Below are 24,475 nucleotides of genomic sequence, written 5' to 3'. Positions count from 1 at the left end.
TGTTTTTTTAAAAATTTTTTAAAACAGGAGTCAAATGATATAAGAGAGAAACTACATATTAGAATTTTCCTGTCTCTCTCTTGAGAGCAAACTGTAAGGATTTTAAAACCAGAGATTCTGTTTTTCCCCCGTACTTACCTGCATCTATCTTAGGAAGAGTACTTGCCTGCTAACATAAACTCAATAAATATTTATCTAGTAAAAAAATTATGACATGAGGCTGGGGATGTGGCTCAAGCGGTAGCGCGCTCGCCTGGCATGCATGCGGCCTGGGTTCGATCCTCAGCACCACATACCAACAAAGATGTTGTGTCCACCGAGAACTAAAAAATAAATATTAAAAATTCTCTCTCTCTCTCTCTCTTAAAAAAAATTATGACATGACCTGAGATGTATTTGGATTCCTATTAAGTCTTTTCCCAAAGAATTCTAGTTTGGAAAATATGCTCCCTTATTTGGGTCTCAGTGCTCTTCTCTATAAAACAGAAATGATTTTCCTATAAGAAAATCCTGTAAATTGTAAGAATTATTAAAGAAAACAAAGTCTAACAAAAGCCAGTAGTTTTTAATATAATTCAAGTTCTTAGAATTATTTGTGTTTATATAAATAGAGCAGACAAATGTGTGTCAAACTGGCACTACCATGTTTGAATACATCAGTGTGAAACCTGGATAGCTGATGACTTGCCCTGTTATATGTCAGTGTTCTCTTATTTTATATGAAATATTAACTCAAGTTTTGTAAAATTTAGGAAATGATATTATTAAAAGTAATCCACATAGTTCTCATCACTCAGTGAGTCATAAAAAGTAGATAATAAAAATAACATTCAATGACTGTTCAAAAATAAAAAAAGAATACATACATTTTTGTACTTTCATCTGGACCTTTTTATCCCTCTGCATGTATTTGAATGTATATTAAACAGGTCAGATCACCTTAGAAAACCTTTTCTAACCTATTTAGATGAAGTTTGTTATGTTTTATTTCTGTATGATACCTTACAATTGTATTGCCTATTTGTACTGCCACCCTTAGCAAAAATTGATGAGGTTGCTTTTCAAAAGAACCAATTTGATAAACGAGCAGGAATTAACTAAAAAGTGACTTGTAGATGCCTCCATTACTAACTTCACTTTTCATTTTTAGCTACACACAGACCTGGATCCTGGAAGCAAAAAAATCAAGTATATCCTCTCAGGTGATGGAGCTGGGACAATCTTCCAAATAAATGATGTTACTGGAGATATCCATGCCATAAAGAGACTTGACCGAGAGGAAAAGGCTGAGTACACCCTGACAGCTCAGGCAGTGGACTGGGAGACGAACAAACCTCTTGAGCCTCCTTCTGAATTTATTATTAAAGTTCAAGACATCAACGACAATGCACCTGAGTTTCTTAATGGACCCTATCATGCTACCGTGCCAGAGATGTCCATTCTGGGTATGTATGCATCCAATTTCACAGAACTATTCAGAGTCATCTTTAAAATAGCTCCTGGCATCAGGAATGGTGTGATGCTGAATAAAAGACATTTATTACCTTCTTATCTCTAATTTGCATTTCCAAATCCCCTTTTTTTGGCCTAAGTTCCGCAGCTCAATAGCTTTAGTCCCTTAGTAATAGGAACTGACCGAGAAGCAGTTTTATTAAAATATCTCTCCTTACATGACAATATTTCAATAGGCTGAATTTGTATTCCTCTCATAGACTTGTAGTTGGAGTATTGTTACTGAGGCGGATTTATCAAGATTTGTTCCAACATGCCAAGCTAATCCTATTGATATTTGCTTCATGTTTAATTATTTGTTTGTGTTTATTCACATGCAGATGCAGTGCATAGAGAAATGGGAAACCTTCTAGGTCTGTAGTCAGCCAGATATTGACTTGAGCTGGTGGGTCAAGTCTACAGTGAATTAGGCAGTCACTGTTGCCAGTGAGACTTATTTTTTGTGGCCAGCTCTTAACAGAATGATTTTAGGAGCCATGACTACCACCAATGAAAAATCTCACATTTTCTGAGCCATGGATGCATTTATTACCTTTTGTACAGATCAGCATATATTTCAAAAGATAATTTTAAGCGTTTACATCCTAATTTGTATAAGATTATTTATTTCCAAACTTCAGCCTTGATGCAGTAACCCTCAAAGCTCAGACTTGTACAATGAAAGGAGGGATATTTTTTAAATTAATTTTTTTATTTATATGTTTCAGCAGAATGCATTAAAATTCTTATTACACATATAGAGCACATTTTTTTACATCTCTGGTTGTATACAAAGTATATTCATACCAATTTGTGTCTTCATACATGTACTTTGAAGGGAGGGAGTTTTGAGCCTTCTTTGTCTAACAAAAATAGTAGACAGGAGGCAAAATCACCAAAGTCATTTTTTTGTAATGCAATCTGTATCCAAGTTTGTTTCAAATTGTGTTTAAAGATGTATTATGGATTAGGTGGTAGGTGATCATGATTAGACAAATAAAAATCCCAAGTAGAGAATAACCAAAGGCCAGAACTAGGTACATGCAGACATGTACAGTCATTATTTCAAATCCCTAATTTGGTATCAAATAAATCCTCAGAGAAAAACCTGATCAAGAACCATGTGCCCAGGTTCTATATAGTGGGGTAAAACTACCCAGGAAAACTATACACTTGCAGATATTAACACCTGGAAGAAATATATGATGAAGTATTCTCAACAGCATCTCTATTTTTATTATTCTTTTCTTGGTACCAGGAATGGAACCTCATGAATGTTTAACTACTGTGCCACATCTCCAACCCTTTTTTATATTTGATTTAGAGATAAGATCTCACTGAGTTGTGTACAGGGGCTTGTTGCTGAGGCTGGCTTTGAACTTTGCCGTCCTCCTACCTCAGCCTCCTGAGCCACTGAGATTACAGGTGTGCACCACCATGCCTGGCCCTCAATAGCACCTTTACTATAGATACAAATAATGGCAAAGTATTGATTGTGATATTCAAGAATAGATTTTGGTGCCCATTATCATGTATAAAAAAGAATTTATTTGCCTTCTCAATGTAGTCTCAACATTTTAAGATATTTTAGAAATTCAGTGTGATGTTACCACGCCTTTATCTGCTCTATACATCATTCCCTTATTTTGTCACTTAATGCTTAGGATTACTTTGTTCCTCTACTTCCTTCTTCTTTTTTTCTTTTTTATGTAATTTTTTATTTATATATGACAGTAGAATGCATTACAATTCTTATTATACATATAGAGCACAATTTTTCATCTCTGGTTGTTTACATAGTATATTCACACCAATTCGTGTCTTCAAACATGTACTTTGGATAGTAATGATCATCACATTCCACCATCATTAATTACCCCATGCTCCCTCCCTTTCCCTCCCAGCCCTTTGCCCTATCTAGAGTTTATCTATTCCTCCCATGTTCCTGCTCCCTATCCCACTATGAATCAGCCTCCTTATATTAAAGAAAACATTCGGCATTTTTTTTTGGGGGGGATTGTCTAACTTCATTTAACATTATTTTCTCCAACACCACCCATTTACCTGCAAATGCCATGATTTTATTCTCTTTTATTGCTGAGTAATATTTCATTGTATATAAATGCCATTTTTAATCCATTCATCTCTTGAAGGGCATCTAGGTTGGTTCCACAATTTAGCTATTGTGCTGTTATAAATATTGATGCGGCTGTGTCCCTGTAGTATGCTGTTTTTAAGTCCTTTGGGTATAGACTGAGGAGAGGGACAGCTGAGTCAAATGGTGGTTCCAGTTCCTTCTTTTTATTCCTTTCTCTCTCCTTTTTCCTCTTCTCTTTCTCCCTGTCTGCCTCCAGTTTCTTTTCCTTTTCCCTCCCTTCCTCTCTCCTTTCCTCCATTATTTCCCTTGTTTAGTTCATGTCTTTGGCTATTTGTTCCATCTGAATAGTTTTAAAATCATATTCCCTGCCCCATCTTCCTTCTTAGGCCAGGAACCCTGTTATCAGTTGCTTCCTGAACATTTTCACCTGAAGGTCCCAAGGACATCTTGAACTCCATATTAAAAATCAAACCCTATTACTTCTTTTTATGAAATTATTTTTTGTGCTTCCTAATTCCTCTGACTTTATCACTGATTCCAATATACTCCAAAATCCCCTGTACAAAAGGTACAATATGCTGAACCTTCTCTCCCCCTTTGAGCCTCAGCCTCACCTCACCTATTGAATCACTAATCTACTCCTTCCTGACTGCTGTGCAGTCTGAGCACATCATCTCATTTCACTCTTATGATCGTCTTTCTAGATCAGACTGCAATGCCTTCCTCTGGATCACCTCAGTAACCTACCAAAGAGTATGCTTGATTCTGAATCGGTTCCTTCTTCAGTAATCTATGTATTTATGCTGGAAAATAAACAAAAAACTCCCTGACATTCTGTTGTGTTTGTTTTCATAGAAAAATAATTCTCAGGCTCCTTAGCCAGAAGGACTTTGGATGGCTTTGTTTCATTTAATCTCTTTCTTCTTACCTATCGACAATATAATATTGGTAGATATATAACCATTGCAGCAGCAAATAAGAAGTGATTTCAGGTCTTCGTATTTTACCCATATATTTCTCCTTCCAAGACTCCACTTTATCTATCTCTTGTGCAAGGAATTCTATTTTTATTTATTTTTCATCTCCTCAAAATGGAGTTGTTTCTCTATGGCTAGCTGAATTGACACATTTTTAGGGAAACTTTATAACTTCCTAGCAAGACTTTATCTCTCCACCATCAGCACCACCACAAAAACGACACACACACACACATACATACACACACACACACACACACACACACACACACACCAGAACAAAAATTTCCATCTTCACAACTCCTTTTGTATTCTGACATGGCAAAAAGGAGCTGAGAAACATTATGTAACATTTCTTTTTGTCTTTTTGTTTTGGTCTATTCATTTAGGTCAGAGAACTTGCCTAAGTCCTCTTCTATGGAGATTTCAATAAAAGTGTTTTAAAAAATTACTGGCACCTCCAATGCATACAGCGCACATTACCTTTTTAAAAAATTCTTTTTTTTTTTTTTTGGTGCTGGGGATTGAACTCACAACCTCATGCAACCTAGGCAAGTAGTCTACCACTGAACTACAGCCTCTAGCCCCAACACACTTTATATTAATTACTGGTAAATGGTGAACAGGGAAGCTGTTATTTTTACTTCATTATTATGATTTCTCCATCTTAATGCCAACTCTGTTGGCTATGAATGTGCCAGAGGCTGTCTTTTCTGTGCATCTAAGTCATGTTCCTGATAGATTTGTTGAGACAGAAAATCTCAGAAACTTCCACAAACATTGACTATTTTTAGCTAAGAAAAGGTCTTTAAAGATATTATTAGCTACAGAATGCAATGTGTATACACACACACACACACACACACACACACACACACACACACGGGCTTTAAATGCTTTGTCTTCAATATGTCTTCCAAAACCTATATAGAATCCGTTTAAGTTGCAAAAAATGAATTTGAATCCTGACTCCTTCCCTGATTATCCAGTTGACTTTGAGATCAGGAAGGTGAAATTACTGCCTATTTTCCTTAGCTGTAATGCAAGGACAATAATTTCTATCCCGCTTTCACTGTGTAAGGATTGCATGATAAAACACAAGGTGAAGTAATGCCATAAAGTAAATAAGTGTTCCATAATTGGTGGTTGTTGTGGCTTTTAAAATTATTTTTATTAATCTGTTCCCCATCTTACCTTCGTACCTTCCCTTATGTATTGATTTTAAGCCCTGGGTGTCTGGTTTCTCTTTGACTCCAGCCTCTCTGGTTAAAGGGAGCAGAGGCAGCTGCACTATTTTATTGTCAAGTGTGAATTACTCCCTTCATTTCTCATCAAGGTGAATATCATGATGAAGGTCAACTACTATCTCCTTCCTCTCCCCATCACCACTGTTCTCTCTCAGCCTGTTTCTTCCCTCCCCTCTTTCCTTCTTTCATTTTTCTTCCTTTGCTACTGCAGAAATGCCAGCACCTGCACCTGTATGCCCTGAGGAATGCCAGCCAGGACTGAGGGAATTCATTGTGCAGCAAGTGAAAAAATAAAATTCTAATTGAGAAATTTACCAATATTAAATTGAAATGAATATGATGTTCAAGAACTGTCTTCTAGTTGACAAGCTGTCAAGACAAAACACACATATACATTTGCCCAAATGGCAGCCAAATTAATTTAGAAATATCTTATTTGGAAGCAGGAGACATGGTTCTTTTATATTCTACTTTGAATTTCAGAAGTTGATGAGAATTCACTTTTACAGCAATACTGCATAAAGAAAGACATGTGAGCTTGTCTGATTGTAACTGTGGATACCAAACTAGCAATGTTAAAGTTGATTTTTCAGTGGAAATTTGCCCACACTTATTGTTTCAAACAGTTTATGTATTTTAATGTTATTGTGTGATTGTGAGGGATCTTTTAACCCCAACTGCATTGCTTAACTGAACCTAGGTTGGGATATAATGAACTTTCCATTTGACTTTGAAATTGGTTCTCAAATTATTTAACTCCAAATATGGCTTCCACTTTTGTAAGCAACAAACGCCATCTCAGCGTCACATTACCTGTGTAGTGAATGCAATAATCCCTACGTGGAAGTATGTTTGGAAAAATTTAATCATCTGTTTCAAAAGTGCTAACCACTTGGCCTAAAATAGAATTGATGCCCAATAAACATTAGTTTCTTTTGTGATTTGGTTCCACTAATGTTTTGTATGATATGAATGTTTTGGTCAGTGAAAAAAAAGTGATTTAATAAGACTTACCTTTTCATTTCACAAATCCACATAATGGAATTGATATTATTTTATTCAAAATGGCACATTAGTTAATGTGGGATCAAGAGATGTGACAGTAGGTGGTGCTTAAGTTGCTAAGCCTTGTGCATCATTGTGTTCATGTCACATAGAACATGACACAAAAGAATTTCCTAGTTTTCTTGGCAATTCGGACTCCTCTGATGATGATCAATATGTATGCAAAGTTACTGTTAGAGAGAAGCTCTGTTAAATAATTCTAATATCCTTACAATGTTTTGACTTTAAGAGAAATGTTAGTTTCCCTATTCCTCATGATTTTTAATCACAAAATGGGGGAAATAATAGCTAATATAAAGCCAGACATGAAGTAGAAGAACTGGGATTTAAGTCCAGACATCTGGTTCTACCTCCCATGGGTTTAACCAGTATGCTCTACTGATCTTTGATAATACCTCTAGAGAATTTTGTTTATATGAACACAACGATTCTGCTGCATATTTATAACAGTTAATGTTTTTTCAAGGTGGGAGAGCTTTTGAGGTCAGCCTACTTTGCAAATTAAATTGAAGAACTGAGAGTAGAGTTGCAGAAGAAGTTTGAGTGAGATATTTTGCAATTTTCAAGATAAAAATACAAGAACTTTAAAAATGTAAGAACAATACATCAAATGGAAATTCAAGTAACAATAAAAATTAATTAAGAGCCATGTGGTGAATAGCTGGGGCAAAGTGCTGCTAATGTATTTAAGATAAAGGCAAAAGACAGTAAGTTGAATTGACTCTGGGCTTTCTGGTGGTGAATGTGGAGAGAGGATGCACTCTCCACCCCCAAATATTAATTGAAATATCAGAAGAAGGTTAGGGAATGACTTAGTAAGTATGCATTTTATAGAGGCAAATCTCACTGCTTTCCAAAATCTATCACCAAAAAGGTAATGGAAGTCAGTACACAATACACAAGCTCACTCACTCTCCTTGAACAATGACTCAGCCCAAAGAAAAAAAATGTTACCATTATTAAATCTTTTAGACATTTTCCTCCTGGTAAATGGTGGCTATGTGTTATTCATATTCTTTTGTCTTCTCTCAGCATTAACATTATGCCTTTTCTTTGTAAATGTGCCCTTTTAGGGTGCTCATTCTCAAATCCTTTTTTTTTTTTTTGGAGGGAGATCCATATAAAATACATACTATTTCTTTTGTGTTTTCTGTTATCTTTGATTTGGAATAAATTAATTCTTAGTGAAATGTGACCAACATAGGTCATATATCTTTTCTGACTTGTTGGAAAGTAAGTTTCAGACATTTTTCCCCAAAATTTTCAATAATTTCTCCCCATATGGATATTTTCCTACACAAGCACAGTATAACCATTCAAATCAGGACATTTACATGGACACATCATTGCTATTAAGTATTACCAATCTCATCAAAATGACTCCAGTGGTCCTAACAATATCCTTTTATGGTAAAAATCCATCCTATTCAGGATCCCATATGCATTAGACTCTTATAGCCTGGAAAGTTCTTTAGTCTTTTCTTCCTTGTCATGACTTTATGCTCAACAATTACAGAAACATTGTTTTATAGAATTCCTTAGATGTATAGATTGGGATTAAATTCAGAATGCACATTTTGGACATTACTAAAGGATTTGTATTAAATGCATGAGATTTTGATATATTCCATGATTGGTGACAAGGACTTTGATCACTTCATTAAGGAGGTGTCTGCCATTTGTCTCCCTTGTAAAATTATTCTTTTATTCTCTTTGTACTTAATACTTTATGGGAAGACACTTTGAGCCTTCATAAATATTTAATTCAGCATCAAAATATGAACCCTAAATTTTAACATCCATTGAATTTTCTTGGCAGAATTAATTATTAATATGAGAACTGGAAATGGTAGTTTTCTCAATTCTATAATTCTACACACATTTATTGATTTTCATTCTCCTATAGAGAAAAAGTTCTTATATTTCTATTTATTTGCTTGTGTACTTATTCATATTAATTTGAAATTTTAGATTTCTGTTTCATGCAATCAGTTATAATTAGAATTATTATCCTGCTATTCAGATTATCTCCAATTTGGCCATGATATGGCCGTGAAGCTAATTCTGTGTCTTAATAACATGCCTCTATTATTCTTAGGTGGCATTTTTATCTTCTGGTCCAACAAAGTGTTTAAAGTGTCATTTTGTATCATTTTATCCCAGTCCTATTATAGTGTACTTATACAAAGAAACCTAGTTCCACTTAAAAAGAATTGTGTATACACACCAAAGACCAGTATTAGTTTTAGTCATTGCTATTAGGGGGCCATTGTTCCCCAAATCTCTCAGTGGCTCAGTGGACAGGGCAAAGGTAAAGAATGGATGGAAGTATGTGCATATACACATGCACACACACATTTATCTGTCCATAAAAGACTGAATAGTGTTGCTCAGAATTTCTTGTTCATTCAGGACCTTGGAGAGTGGTCTTATTTGGAATGAGGGTTTTAAAGGTATAATTAATCCAGTCCACGTCCTACTGGGTTATATTGAATCCTAAATCCAATGACTGGAGTCTTTAAAGGAAGGCCATGTAAAGACACAGACACACTCAGAGAAGCCCATGTGATGAAAAACGCGTAGAGTGGAGTTATGGCACCATAAACCAACGGGGACCAGAGTTCCACCAACAGCTAGAAATAGCCTGAAAGTTCCCTTCAGAGGAAACATGGGCTTGTCCACCAATGATTTTGGAGTGCAAAGAGTGAGAAAATAAATTCCTGTTGTTTTAAGCAACACAGTTTGTGGTAAATTGTCATGGCAGCCCTGGAAACATAATATATTCTCTAGTAATAATCATGAGCTTGCCACTATGTTACCATAGGGTCCATTCTTTTTTTTTTTTCTTTCTCTACCAGTAAGAAACCTGAATCTTTTTATCCTTTGTATATTTATTAATTGGATAATTCCTCAGACCTGTCATAATTTATCTCCGTTTGTTCCCTCTGCCCCACACCTGACTTCCCCATACTGGTGTTTATCAGCTGTCCCATTCTTCCTCCACAACCTTGCCCTTGGAGGAAGAGATGGACCCTTATCTTGCCAACCATACCTAATGTCTTTTGGATTTAATTGCTTAGGCAGAAGGCAGTCAGAATTGGGGACAGGAAACTACAGAACACTTTCTACATTTATTTGACTCTTAGTATACCACAGATGTACAGCTACATTTCCTATTCTGTATTCAAAATAGGCATAATGCAAAGAGAGGTTAAATATGTTTGAATCAAAGCCAAACTGTTTCTCCTATTGAAGTCTTTAAAGTACTAATATATCATAATTTGAAAAATTCATATCATATGCCCTTGTGAAAATTTAGACATGTATATGATCACAGAAATACTTTTTAGAATCCTGAAGCATTACAGGGATTTTATTCTACAAAAGCTTTAAAAATACATATCTAATGAGAATAGATTTTTGTTTTTATGCAAGACCACATGTTAATTTAGCATGCAGCTAGTGAAATTTGCAATTTCTAAAAAGTGAATTGCAAATTGTGATGACTACAACTTACATGGATTAGCTTGTTATTCTTGTTATTTTCCCAGTATAGTTTAGTTTCAAATATGGAATATATCTAAGGTAATAATTAAAGAGATTCATTTTTATACTCTTTTTATTAAAGAAACAATTTTTATTACATAAGCTTATAGATCAAAGGATGTTACAAACTGACAAACTGTCTTAAGCCTAACATACTTCTTTTTCATTATTTAGAAGTGGTAGCTTTATTTTTTTATTTTTTTATATTTTTTTTTGCTCTCTTGAGGCTAGATTTTAGAAGAATTCAGTAGCATTTCTCTATTTTTAAAGGAGAGATGCAGAGTAAAAAAGGGGAAAACATATCTTGATGGATTTGATTATATTTTTTGTCTGGTTTGATTCAGAGTGACGAACAAAATTGAAATTCTTTAGGAAAACATGGGCGGGAAATCATGAAGATTGAAATAAACACTTTCAAAAGAAATCCAGCTGCTGTACCTGATATGAATGCCAATAACAGCTGTGGACCCAAAACTTTAAGATGGGGTGAGGAGTCTGTCATTTCTTTTCTGCATAAAGAAGCTAAACCTCCATTAAATGAAGACAGTATAATAGCCGACAAATGTGTATATATATATATATATATATATATATATATATATATATATTCATATTTAATTCATTATATATATGTGTATATCCATACATATGTATATATGTGTATATATAATGAATATATATATGTATATTGTATATAACATACACATATATAATATGTATGCCTATATACATAGACATACATATCTTATGATTAAATGTGAGCCAATAGCTTCCAATATGTAGATTTTGTTTCAAAAGGTCTTTCTAAGTAGTTAATGGCTTAGAAATTACCAGAGTATCTAAATGGGACAATAGCTGGTGACAGTTAACTGTGAGAGGTGACTGAAAGCATGTTTAGTGAACAATGATGGAAATATAAACCAGGTTTATTTGCATAGTTTTTGTGATGGGGAAGTTCCTCTCATCAAGTTTTTGCTATAACACTAGTTTTTATGTAGTCCCTCAATTCTAAGGTTACATATTATCAGTCAATTCATTGATAATGGAAAAATGTAGTTCATCCATTGTATTGTCCAGAATATATCATCGGCTATTTTAGGATATTTCATTGATCAACTCATATTTAAGTCTCTTCAGTTTGTAAGGTTCTTGGATCCAAATCTCAACCCTAATATACATATTTATATATATGTATATAAATTATATAATTTATATAGATATAACATAGATATAATGGCTTAGAGAACTTTATTATAAATTTTAGAGAAATACTGCTTTCACTCACTTTGAAAGTAGTGAACATTTCAGAATTCTTCAGTCTGCTTCAACACACTCTGCCCTACTGCCACTTGGGATTCCATGACCAACACAAGCTAGAGATTTTCAACAGTTTCTTCTGTAGTTGGTCTTTGCAATTCTTTCTAGAAGATGATTCTCAGTAACCAACCAATGTAACCTAATCTGAATAATATAAATCACAGGAAAATATGATGAAACACCTCATTCGATTTTACAAGTTGTAATACTACTACTACTTTTGTTTAATATAAAAAATTATATAGATGTATGTTTTGAAAATTTATATGAATGCCTAAAATTTGAACATACTGAAAGAGTGGACTCAGAATTAACAATATCTAAGTGAAGAAGTGACATTGATGATATATCTGAACCTATGCTTTGAAACCTAGTCAATCCTGTATGTACCAATTAAACTTTAGTTTCCAAGCTATTTACACATGGCAGTAGCTAACAAGTTGTATTTATTTACTGTTTATTTATTTTTTTCTTCTTTATATCCTGTGCTTACTTTTAGGAGCAATATTAAACTCCATTCGATTATCATAATGTTGACTCTTTATGTTCCTTGGAAATAGTTCTTCCTTTCAGTCAGATTTTGGTTCTTGCTATGTATAGATACATTGGTTTGTCTCTCTGAAAATTGCACCTACTTCCCTTTTCTTGGAGAATTTTTCTATGGCTAATATTTTATCCAGGCCCACTCTGAGCCCCTCAGAGGAAAATAACACATCTACTGCTTTCTATTCAAGTAATGTTCTGGTACTTGAAATACTGAAAAGTATTTTCAAATCAGTAAATCTGCACTTATCACAAGGAAAATCAAAACACTCAAGAAGAAAAAAAAAACTTTATTACAGATGTAAGGTTGAGAAATCAGGTGGGATTTTATCCAGACATTCTCAGGATCCTGTACTCTTTTTTAACTCATTTCCCTTAGATGCAAATTAATATTTTAAGATCAACATACTTATTGATCCTAGAGACAAAAGGGCAAATATTTCATAAGTTATTCAAGCCATATGTGTGTCTAGAGCTCTGTAAAACAGCATCAGCACCCATGCTGTTATGAGAATGTTTTTTTCTTCATTTGTTTGTTATAAAACCATTATAAAATTCTTAAGTTAAGAGGGGCTAGAGCAAAAGCTCATAGAGTTCAAATTTTTCTCACATTTTCCTGGCAGAGAAATGATATAACTGCATGCCAGGACAGCTCTGAAACACACGTCTGAAATTCTCAAGCATTGATCAAATACGAATATGGGATACCTTTCTCAACATGTTTTTAGGGTATGGCATGCTTTCCTCAGAACCTTGCCTCTCCCAACCAGTAGATGTTTTGCAGACCCTGTCTGGGTGTATGAACAACATACTTCTGTAAATTTGGGGTTAATTGTAGGCATGGATTCATGAGACATTGCTTTTCAATTATTAGACCCAAATGCTTTTATTCTTTGATTGATTAGAATTAACAGTTTTATAGTTTTCTGCCATAGTTTTATCTATTCTTCCAATAACCTAATGTAGAGAAGAACATGAAATAATTTATATGGCAAGATAGCTGCTTGCATAGGTAAGTGCATAGGTCAATACATAAATGTGGTAGCAAAGATGCACAAGAGTCCACACTGAAAATTATTTGGATTTCTCCTGCATGAAGAATGTGTTCTTATTTTCTTCTTTCTTTCCCTTCTTCCTTCCTTTCATCTTTTCTTTCTTCCTTCCTCCCTCCCTTCCTTCATCAGTATGGACTCAGTGATTGTTTTTAAATATATATTTGGGCTATAATCCAATAAAACTTTAATTTTAACTTAGTTTTTCATTTTCAACTATCAGAAGTCCTTTCAGTTGGCTCCTATATTCCTTTGGAATATCTCTATAGCTATATCTCTATATCTATCTCTGTATATTTATATATGCATTTTCATACATTATTGTGCAACATGATCTAGGCTTATCTTAAACAATGATTATGCCAATTCTAGAAAAGCCATTTCTCTAAGAAGCTCTGGTTTCTTTCATTGGGAAACAATGTTAGAAAGAAACCAAGATCTGAGTGCTAGGTATAGATTTTGCTTTTGTTCCTGGTTTATGTTTGCCTAGTCCGGCTCTCAGTTAAAAAAGGACAAATAAAGATTTGTGTGCCAACTCACCTGACATCTATTTTCCTAATTATTTTATCACAATTTGGCTATAGCCCCCTGTTAGTACCAGCTCTATCAACTAGAATACTAAGCTATGTGTGTTTAAATTTGACTTTAATTTCACATACTCCATTCACTCTCAAAATTACTTTTATCAGGGGCTGGGGATGTGGCTCAAGCGGTGGTTCGCTCGTCTGGCATGCGTGCGGCCCGGGTTCGATCCTCAGCACTACATACAAACAAATATGTTGTGTCTGCCTATAACTAAAAATAAATATTAAAAAATTAAAAAAAATACTTAGATCTGACTGCCATATGACCCAGCTATCCCACTCCTTGGTATTCATACAAAAGATCTAAAATCAGCACAATATAGTGATACATGCCTACCAATGTTTATAGAAGTACAATTTTTAATAGCCAAGTTATGGACCTGGCATGGGTGTCTGTGAGCAGTTGAATGGATCAAGAAAATGTGTATATATACACAAAGGAGTTTTATCCAGGAAGAATGAATTTGCATCCTTTGCAGGTAAATGGATAGAACTGGAGAATATCATGCTAATTAAAATGAACTAGATTCAGAAGGACAAGGGTCAAATATTTTTCTCAGATGCAGAAACTGTATAGAAAAAAAGTAAGGAAGACCAATAGAGTAGAAAAGGATCAACAGGATGAGGAGGGGAAGGCATGGGAAATACCAGGAAGGAAAATGTACTGAGTTATGTTACATCTAGTTACAAATATACCACAACGAATCCTGCCTACAGATATAATTATAATGTACTAGTTGAAATAATAATAAAAGTGAGGTCAGTAAAGTAAAGCAGTTGGATAGGGGAGGGTGGAGTGGAGGGAAAGGGGAAATAATGGAGAATGAGATTGATCACATTTTGTTATGTGCATGTACAAATATGGCATAATGAATTTCACTATTATGTATAATTATTAGGCACCAATAAAATAAATACTTAGGTCTTTTTCCCTCCCCATCCTCTTCAGTAAGTTGTAATGATGTACATGTCATAAATTATTTTATGTTGTCACAGTTGGCCATCTATTCAGGAAACTCTTAATTTCCCAAATTATTTTATTTTACACTTGCATGTGTTGTTCCACTCTTTGTGTTGTAAAAGTCTGAGTTTGGACAAGTACACAGAGGCATGTATCCATCATCACAATGTTTTACAAAATAGTGTTACTACCTTAAAAAAATTCTGTGAGCTTTAACTATTGAGCTTCCTTATTTCCAGCACTCCTGACAAACACTCATCTTTTTACTACCTATTATTTTATCTTTACTGAAATGCCATATAAATGAAATCATAGAATATATGGACATTTTACTTAGTAATCATCACTTAAAATTCATCCATGGTTGAATAGCTGGATAGTTCTCTCCTTTTTTCCACTAAATAGTGTTCCATGATAACAGCACTATAATTATTTTTCCATTTGCTATTGAATGGATACGTTCATTTTGATTGGTTATAATTTTTGTATGTGATTATGAACAAAACGGTTATAAACTTCTACATACAGGCTTTTGTTTAGAAATATGTTTCCATTCATTTTTGTTTAGACATAAATTTTTACATCTGGTACTATGACACCTGGATCATATGATAAAAGAATGTTTCACTTCATAAAAAAATTCCAAACCGTCTTCCAAAGTGGCTACAACCTTTTGCATTTGTACAAACAATGAGTGAAAATTCCTGTTGCTCTAAATACTCACCAACAATTTGCATTTTCACATGTAGAGACTTTAACTGTTTTAACAGTTGTGTACTGTTATCTCATTTTTGTTTTAATTTCCAGTTTCCTAAATACAGATGGTATTGAGAATTTTTTCCATACTTATTATCCAGTGCATATTGTCTTTGACTATATAGGTTTGGATATTTTGCCCATTTTTAATGGGGTGGTATGTTTTCTTATTTTTAAATTTCAAGATTTCTTTATATATTTTGTGTACAAGTTCTTAACCAGATGTACATTTGCAATATGTTTTCCTTGTCCAGTTTATCTTCTGTTCAACTTCACAATACCTATAAATCCTATATTTCAAAGTACTCCTCATTTAACTTCAAATGTTAAAGAAATTCCTGTAAGTTAGTTTAACCAAAATATTCCCCTGGAACTACCAGCAAAGATCTCTGAAACACTATAGATTTACCCCTCACTGGTTAACAGGCCAAACGAAGGCAGGAAACCTAGACTGTACAGCAATTGGCCAATTTAGAAATTAGCAGAAATTCTTGAACGAGTTCCAATGATCACATTATGAAAGTGGAAATAATCTTAATATACTGCCAGAGTTGAGGACCTTTGGGATATGCTTCCCAAGAGGATTTCTACCTTTCCTTTCTTCAGGTCAAAATGAATCCTTCTGAAAATGTGTTTATGGGTAGGTAATCTGTTCACCAGATGGTCCCTACCAAAACTGCCCTGATTATTCCTGCCCTTTCACAGTTCATGGAAAAGGCAATGAATACAGCACTGAATATCTTCTTGGTAACAGCCCCCTATACAGACTGTATGCAGATTCTAGCTGTCTCAAGGCTGCCATGAACATCCACTGGGCGTCTGCCTACCTCATGCCATTTCTCTTCTCCAAGGGACTCCCATTCCCCATCTTCCAATGGACAGTGTAAGATTCCAGCAATGGCTTTTGTCAGGGTTGCTTCTGGTCTAGGACATAAGTAGACATTTGACCATATTTACTTCAAATTTCTCTCAACCATGGGTGTTTGCCAGCAAGATAGTACAGACATCGAAGTATCATATTTCCAAGTAGCTCAACACAAAAATATGTGAATTGGGAACCATCATGAAAGTCTCATCTTTTCCTGGTATATTTTAGATAAACAGAGTAAAGCTAGGCCTCCTGGAAGTGAGAAGGGATAGAACGAGCAAAAGGGACAGGACAACACAGGGCACTAGAAGACTTTTTGTTGGATCTCTCAACTTCTGATTCTAGGAGCATAGTGTTAGGAGCCTTAGGCAATCCCCATCCTCTGACTTCCAGGATATTTCCAGCTATCTGCAGATGACAACTTAAGAGAGGGAAGGATATATTAGGTTCCTTAAAAATAAAACTTCCCTAAAAAGTATAAAGCTGTTTGATGGGTCCTGTGAGTGGCAATGACAATGAATTATTCAAAGGGAGGTCTATTAGAGAGGGAAGATATGGACGTATCTTCCTGACTGTGTCAACAGAGTATACAGAAAACATAACATTCATGCCCACAGAAATTATCTACAGTTTCCTCATAACATGGGACTTCAGAAGATGCCGCAGTCTGGCTGGGCACAATTCAGGAGCCACTTGTCAAAAGAAACAAACTTTATTTTTAGAACCACACAGGCCAAACAAAACGGCTCCTCAGGAAAAACCCTCAGATCCCAACTGCCACCACCGGCTTCCCACAAGCCTCTCACCCAAAAACAAGCCTCACCACCTCCCACAATCCTCCTGCTCTTGAGGCCGATTGGCTGGGTCACTTAAGCTGAGCCAAAGAAGTCCCCCAATGAGCATCACCGCAGAGGAGCCAATCAGCTAGATGTTGCTGGGGCCGCTGTGAGCCAATCATCAGCTGGCAGTCTGAAAGTTTTCTGGCAGCTGGAAGTTTGCTGGGGCCCCTTTGGCTATGGCTCTCAACAAGAAGAGACTCATATTTGAGGCTTCCTTGTGAAAGATCTTGACTTCTTAGGATAAGGCATGTTGTGGACATTAACAGTATGTACTGTATTATCTTTAAACTATACTAAGAACAAAAGAGGAAATTTTGTCTTTATCTACCAGTGTCTGTTGCACAGATAAAAGTAGTGGGCTGCTAAGTCATATCCTTAGGATAGTTAAAAACAACCTAGGGGTGAGATATTCTTTCTACCAACTTTATGAAAGGTGCATGCATGTCCTTGAACTGAAAAGAGAATCAGAAGGTATATCCCCAGTTCTTCATGCTGCCTGCCATGTTAGTCTTCCATCCATTTGTATTTACAGATCCTATTAATGGATGTAAAATAACTTACAGTCTTATCTTCTTTTAAAAATTGCTACTTAAAGGAAAAAATGGATGATCAAGACTGAAAACAAAAGGCAAAATTCATTCCCGAATATGTCTTTATTGTCTTTTTTCTGACCTTGACAGAATAATCTGAGTAATTATCATCATAATCATCACTGCAGGATTTCTTCCTCATCTTGTTGTTGTTGTTGTTGTTGTTGTTTTTGGATTTCTATTCCAGTGTAATCACTAGAGCTGCTGATACCATCAGGTGACAATAAATTAATATCAAACAATTCCCACACATTTATGTCTAAGTAACAAGTTACAGTGTCAACACTAAATGGAGAGAGATGCAGTATCCACCTTTAGACAGCTGTACAGCTGCAAACACTGCACAGGCATCCTGTGAGTGACTTTGAAAATAGATCTTGCAGCATGTGATACGATAGGAATTCAGCATTGTTTTCACTCCTGAATTTAGCACTCAGGGCATTGGTGCCTTAGATTTGTCATTAGTAGAGATGGAAGTTCTTGGTCCTCTTCAGGCTTTTCTGCATCTCCCTTTTCTTTTCCTCCATGTTACTTTTAAATTTTGCATTGATGTATAATAACCATACAGTAAAAATCACGGTATTCAGCACCAGCTGAATGGGTTTATTGAATTAACACCCAAATAAAAAATCAGAAGAGCACCAAACACCCTAATTGATTCTTGTTCTCCCTCCTATCACTATTCCCATAGAATAACTGATATCCTCACTTCTAATGGCATAGATAAGTTCTGTCTGCTTTCTTATCCAAATAGACTCCTAGTCTATGCATGCTTTGGTGTCTCCATTGGTCCTTTTGCTCATTTATTTTGTTAATCCTCACCAACCCTTTGTCCTCTGGTTCTGGAAGGTGTCTTCAATCATATTTTATTTTGCCTTTCATTATCTAGCCAAAGGCAACTAAGTAGGAGATTCCACATTAAAGCCAGGGTTGTTTTTCAAGTTAGCTACTTGCACCTTCTCTTTGTTAATCCAATGGTAAATCCACCGCAGTGGGACGTTGTAGAGGTCTCTAGCCTGCTTCAAGCACAAGTTACTTTTTTCCTAACAGAAAGTCACTTATTAAAACTACTATTTATTGAAACCACAATAAAAACTCCTATAGATCTAATTCCTATTTTGTCTCTTTCTTTTTTGGTTTCAAACCGAGTATATCTTATTTTCTCCAACTGTTATCATTAAATACATTTTATAAATATTTATTGAGTACCTGCAATTACAGACAGTAAAATCACGAAGATAAAAGCTGTGTTTGTAGAGATTTCTTTGTTAAGAGTTCATTCTCTGGAGTCAGCAGGCCTTGTTGAAAATCCCTGATAGTTTTCTTGAACAGAGCACTGAATCCACCCTGAGTCCTTGGAGATCCACCTCCAGGATTCTTGTTCAATATCAAATATGCTATTAACTTACAAGGGATATGTCATGTTAGAGAAAACTATTACATATTTCAAAAATCTATATGTGTTATGATTTTAAAAAGAAACTTTGTCCCATTACTGCTAACACTTGCCATAAGTAGAAGCCAAATGTCAGATAAACAAAATATTAGATAAGCATAATGTAAAATACATGCAAATGGACAAATGTCATTATCTTATACATAGACACTGTTGCTTGCTTATGCTTATTTCCAAGATAGCTACATAAGGAAATATTGGAAAATATCAGAAATGTGTTAAAAAATATTGAAATTTTGTTTTCATTGGAATCAGAAAGTTTTAAAGAAGAGTGAAACCAGATATAAATGTCTTAGAATATATTTCAAATTAATTAATATTGAATTATTAAATACCATGTGTGCCCTGTTTGTATGTAATCATGTGTTGGAAACAAACATGTTATGCAAAATGCACTTGCATGGTTTTGTACATGCCACAGAAAGATTGTACTTACCTTCAGGGAGTACACATGCTGGCAGGGAAGGTCGCCTACATCCTTGAATCTTGATAAAGATTTGAAGGAACTGGGCTAGGGTTATGGCTAAACGGTAGAGTGCTCGCCTCTCATGTGCAAGGCCCTGGGTTCGATCCTCAGCACCACATATCAATCAATCAATCAGTCAATAAAATTAAGTTGAAAATTTTAAAATAAAAAAGGATTTGAAGGACCATGATTAGTTGCATCAGACCAGCAGAAACTATCATTACTTATGTCACCCAGGGATGACATGGGAAATCACCTGGGACCCTGATTGCTTAAAATTTACATGGCAGGGTGTCAATTAAAGTTTCATATTTTCACAGGACTCAAAGGACCTGCAGCCATTTCGTAAAATTTTTAAAACTGATGGAAGACAGACCTGCAATGTCTCCTTCTCAGAGTCAAACCATATAAGTGGAGCGAAGACTGTTAGCATGACTGTGTGGGCTCTGCTTAATAGCTAAAAGGTTGATTCTTGTAAAATCAAAAGCATGTCAGCATCATCTTTCTATTTCCAGGTCTACAAAATCCAGCACACATAAGCAATTAGTACCATATTCAAATGAGCAAGCAGGTGGATGAATTTAAACATGTGTGATTATTTTCAATATCGGATTAAAACTTTTATGTAACATCCATCAAATAAACACTTTGGATCTGAAGATATTTCAAGACATCATGATTGAAGTTATTGCTGTGGTATCAGCAATAGTGCAAAAGACAATTTGAAGCTCTTCTACTTCCTCTGGTAATTGAAATAAGAATGTGTTGTTTTTCTAAAGGAGAGTACCACCTTAGATATGGTGTTTGATTTGAAACTGAGAGGATAGTCCTTATTAATTCTAAGATTTTGCCTGACTTTTAACTTATATAGATAGCTCTTTACAGTCTACGGAGCTTCTATTACTACAGAAACCAATTTAAGGAGGCAACGCTTAGATATGTGATCCAAGGTTAGGCTTAGGACAGCTTAAAGAATATAAAAATGTGCTTTCCTGTGTCTGATTTAATGCTTTCTTAAAGTGATCAAAGTTAAAAGCTCAGACTTTGAAGCCAGACTGGTGTTGAAGTCATGGCTACTGGGCAATCAAAGGAAGAGAATTTACCTCTCTGAATCCAAGTTTTTCTTTAAAATGGGATTAAAAAGAAAAAAAATATGAAAGGATAAATGACTTTCCATGGCATGCAATATTTCAATAAATGTCAGTTTCGCCTGGTACTGAGATATTAACTATGGTCATGAAACTTACCCCTATGTCAGCATGCTGCTTCCAAATTCTTTGAACATCAATCCATGTGCATACATTTGTATTCTCCTCTTTGATATTTCTGTTCAGGACAAATTTTTAGAATAAAGCTACTTAGTCTATTTAAAACAAATGATTGATTATTTATTTGTCCCTAATCTTCATTTCTGTGATTTTACCCTCTTATGTATTATTATTTTTAAATTTGCTTTCCAAAACGGAGTGTCATTTTGGACCTTTCCCCTGGGTTCCAGAACTACATCTCAAAGTGTTTATGTGATGTCTCCAGGTGAGAATAATTCAACTTTGTAACCAGCAGTCCATTCAATACAAGATTTATCAGTTAATTATTTAATGCATAATAGCAGTACCACAAACTTTTATAGTAATGAACAGCATACCTTTGTTATTTCATAATTGATGTGGGTGAGGGATCCTTTCAGAGGGTCAATGTTTTTTTTTGCTTCAAGATATTCTAGGACTGGAAGCAAGATTTCATTCACCACTGGGGTCTCATCTGAAGATTGGATGGTCAAGAATCTAGCTCCTAGGTCTCATGGTTGTTGGTAGAGAAGTAAGATCCTTTAAGCTTTCCTGCAGAGGGTCTTTGTTTCCTTGCTGATTTGGTCAGGTGGCCTTCTTCCAATCTTTTTGCCTTTCCATATGGTAGGTCTTACGTCCTACAATCACACTTTGCTGAATTTTATTGATTCAAAGCAAGTCATGGCCCTAGACATCCTGGATCCTCTCCTGTCATTCTGGAGCAGCAAGAGTAACGTTTCTGAAACACAATTTTTGTGCATGACATCCCCTTGAGTGCCTGCCCACTGCTTTTAGAAATGAATGTCGGTAGATTTGAATCGTGTTATAACCAACCTAGGTGACCTTCTACTTTTCAACCACTTTCCAATCTCTTACCATATTCATGCAAGAAACTATTTTATTTTATGGACTCCCCTCTACCCTACATCCAGGTTTTCCACATTTACCATTGTCCACTTTTAATGCTTTATCTTATCTGACATATTTCTACTTAATGAACTTCTATGTTTCTTTATTGCTTTTGGGGTATAGCTTAAATTCATAACACGATTGGTAATACTGCACATGCTTTAACCATGCCAACACCCTCTCACTGCACACTCTGCCTCACAGATCTGCTTTGTTCTTTACTTGTGAGGTCCTCCAAGTCCTCACACATGCCGCTGATTGATCCTGGGATACTGTGACTCCCATTAAGCCCTAGCTTCAGATTATCATCACTTCCTTTAGGTCTGTGAAAGACTTCATGCCATTCTTTTCCTGCATAGAAGTTATAATTGATTAACTAATTACTTCTGTTGTTATCTGTGCTTGATCAAAAGCTCCCTGAAGGTTCAGTCTGTGCTTGTATTGTTCATGGTTGTCTTGAGGGACCTATCACAGGGCCCCACGAAGAGCAGATATCTCAGAAACTGTGTTCCATGAAAGGAAGGTAAAACTAAGATAATAAGTGCTGTTCTCACTAAGGATTTCAGTTAGGAAATAAGCAAAAGAAGACTGTGCAATAAGGTTGGGTGGATAGGAGAGTTGCTTTCTCTTGATCCTGTTTCTAAGGGGTGTAGAGGAACCAGTTAGGAAAGGCTCAGTTATGGCCAGGGCACAGAGCAGGTTCTGAGAATACAGACAGTTAATTAACAAAACTGATAGCCACCAAGGACTCCAGTGGTGAAGGGAACCTGGGTGCCTTCGAGGCATCTTAATGCCAGAATGTTATCTAGCCCCAAATTGCCATTCAGAATGACCAGGCAGCTGACCCTGAAATGTGACAAACAGGGAATTTATCTTCAATCTTCCTATGTAAATCAAAGTGTTTCAGAATGAGGAAGGTGATATTTCTTTAAGTTATTTTTCTTTTGAGACTCAATATTTTTCCCTCCTATTTAAAGAGAATTCTACCTTAAACAAGAACAGTCTTTCTCTGGATAGTTCAATATAGATAGAGGTAATTTATTTACTGTGATCTTTTAATTTTTGTCATCAGAAGTAGGAGTATAATGGAAAATATGAGAATGAATTAGACGTCTACTTTCCAGGAAACTCATTTGTGTGGGATTTAGGCAATGGGATAGGAAATGCACTATATTGTCTTTTATTTTTTGGTGGCTTTAGGAACTTAGGCAAGACATGAAGGTGAATACATTAATCTTATTCAGATCCAAGGGATCAAATCTTCAGGCAGTGACTTAGATAGCCTTTTATAAAATAGGATTTAATGCATAGTCTGAAGTGTTAAAAGAGGGCTTACAGAATGCAGCAGAGAACATGTACACTTGGAGAGTGAATTGCAGATCAAGGAACCACTCATTAAACATGTAAATTTGGATATGTTGTTTCTTTTTTCTGCACCTTCAATTTATTATCTTTAAAACAATATTCCTTTACTTTTATTTAGAAAATTAAATTATATGCAGCAAATGACCCTTAGTTGGGTCATTAGTAGTTATTAGTTCAGAAATAAGAGTTTTAGTTGAGAAATCATAACATCAAATACTTGGGATGATGTCTTGCACATAGTAGTTCCTTAGTAAATTGATATCATCATTAGCATCATAGGAATTATTGTTTCTGCTAATAAGGATCAGAACTACACTGGATATTTTTATTTGATTTAATTTCTACAAAAAAAAACAATAAGCTTCTTCTTTTTCTTCTTCTTCTTTTTTTTTTTTTTTTTTTTTTTGGTTTTTTAATTAGCTGCTTTTTACCAAGAAAATGCAGTTAGAAATGTGTTGGATCTTAAAGAAAATACTTAGTCAAGCTAAGTATTTTTTGACTCTCCAGTCTTGCCACAAACCTTTTACTACCTTTTACTTGGCGATATCCTTCCAAGTGCAAGATACCTGTGTACATTAATAAAATATTCAACAGTTTCTTAAGATAGACATAATATTCCTCATGTCCCATTCATTTGCATTAGGCCAAGGTCTGTGAAGTTATATTTGAATACCTTCAATTTGGTAAAGCCCAAATATTTCTTTTATTTGGACTGTAGTATTCATGATGCTTCAGGGGCACTTGACTACTACTGAGCCACATCTCCAGCCCCATTTTATATTTTCTTTAGAGACAGGGTCTCACTGATTTGCTTAGGGCCTCTCTTTTGCTGAGGCTGGTTTTGAACTTGGAATCTTTCTGCCTCAGCCTCTGTCTGAACCCTCTGGGATTATAGGCATGTGCCACCATGCCCAGCTTAAGATGCTTCTTAACACATTTTTTTTTTTCAGGACAGGAAGTAGAATTTATTCCCCAGTTTTCTATCAATCATTAGCACTTTTCAACTTAACACAAAATAAATATTCACAGATCCTAGGACCTGGCCAGAGGGGTGGCTCT

The 24,475-nt window shown here is 35.2% G+C and overlaps 1 protein-coding gene across 2 annotated transcripts in view; it reads left to right on the top strand.

Moving 5' to 3' along the window:
* The window catches only part of Cdh8 (cadherin 8), a 340,478-nt gene that overhangs the window by 102,546 nt on the left and 213,457 nt on the right, over positions 1-24,475 (top strand). For both annotated transcript variants that reach the window (XM_026392635.2, XM_077793074.1), the window contains exon 2: positions 1,151-1,445. In XM_026392635.2, coding sequence (XP_026248420.1) covers positions 1,151-1,445 — 295 coding nt within the window. The remainder of the gene's footprint in view (positions 1-1,150; positions 1,446-24,475) is intronic.

The sequence above is a fragment of the Urocitellus parryii genome, chromosome 15, assembly GCF_045843805.1.
Source record: "Urocitellus parryii isolate mUroPar1 chromosome 15, mUroPar1.hap1, whole genome shotgun sequence".
NCBI lineage: Eukaryota > Metazoa > Chordata > Mammalia > Rodentia > Sciuridae > Urocitellus > Urocitellus parryii.
This window is presented reverse-complemented; position numbering and strand designations above follow the sequence as displayed.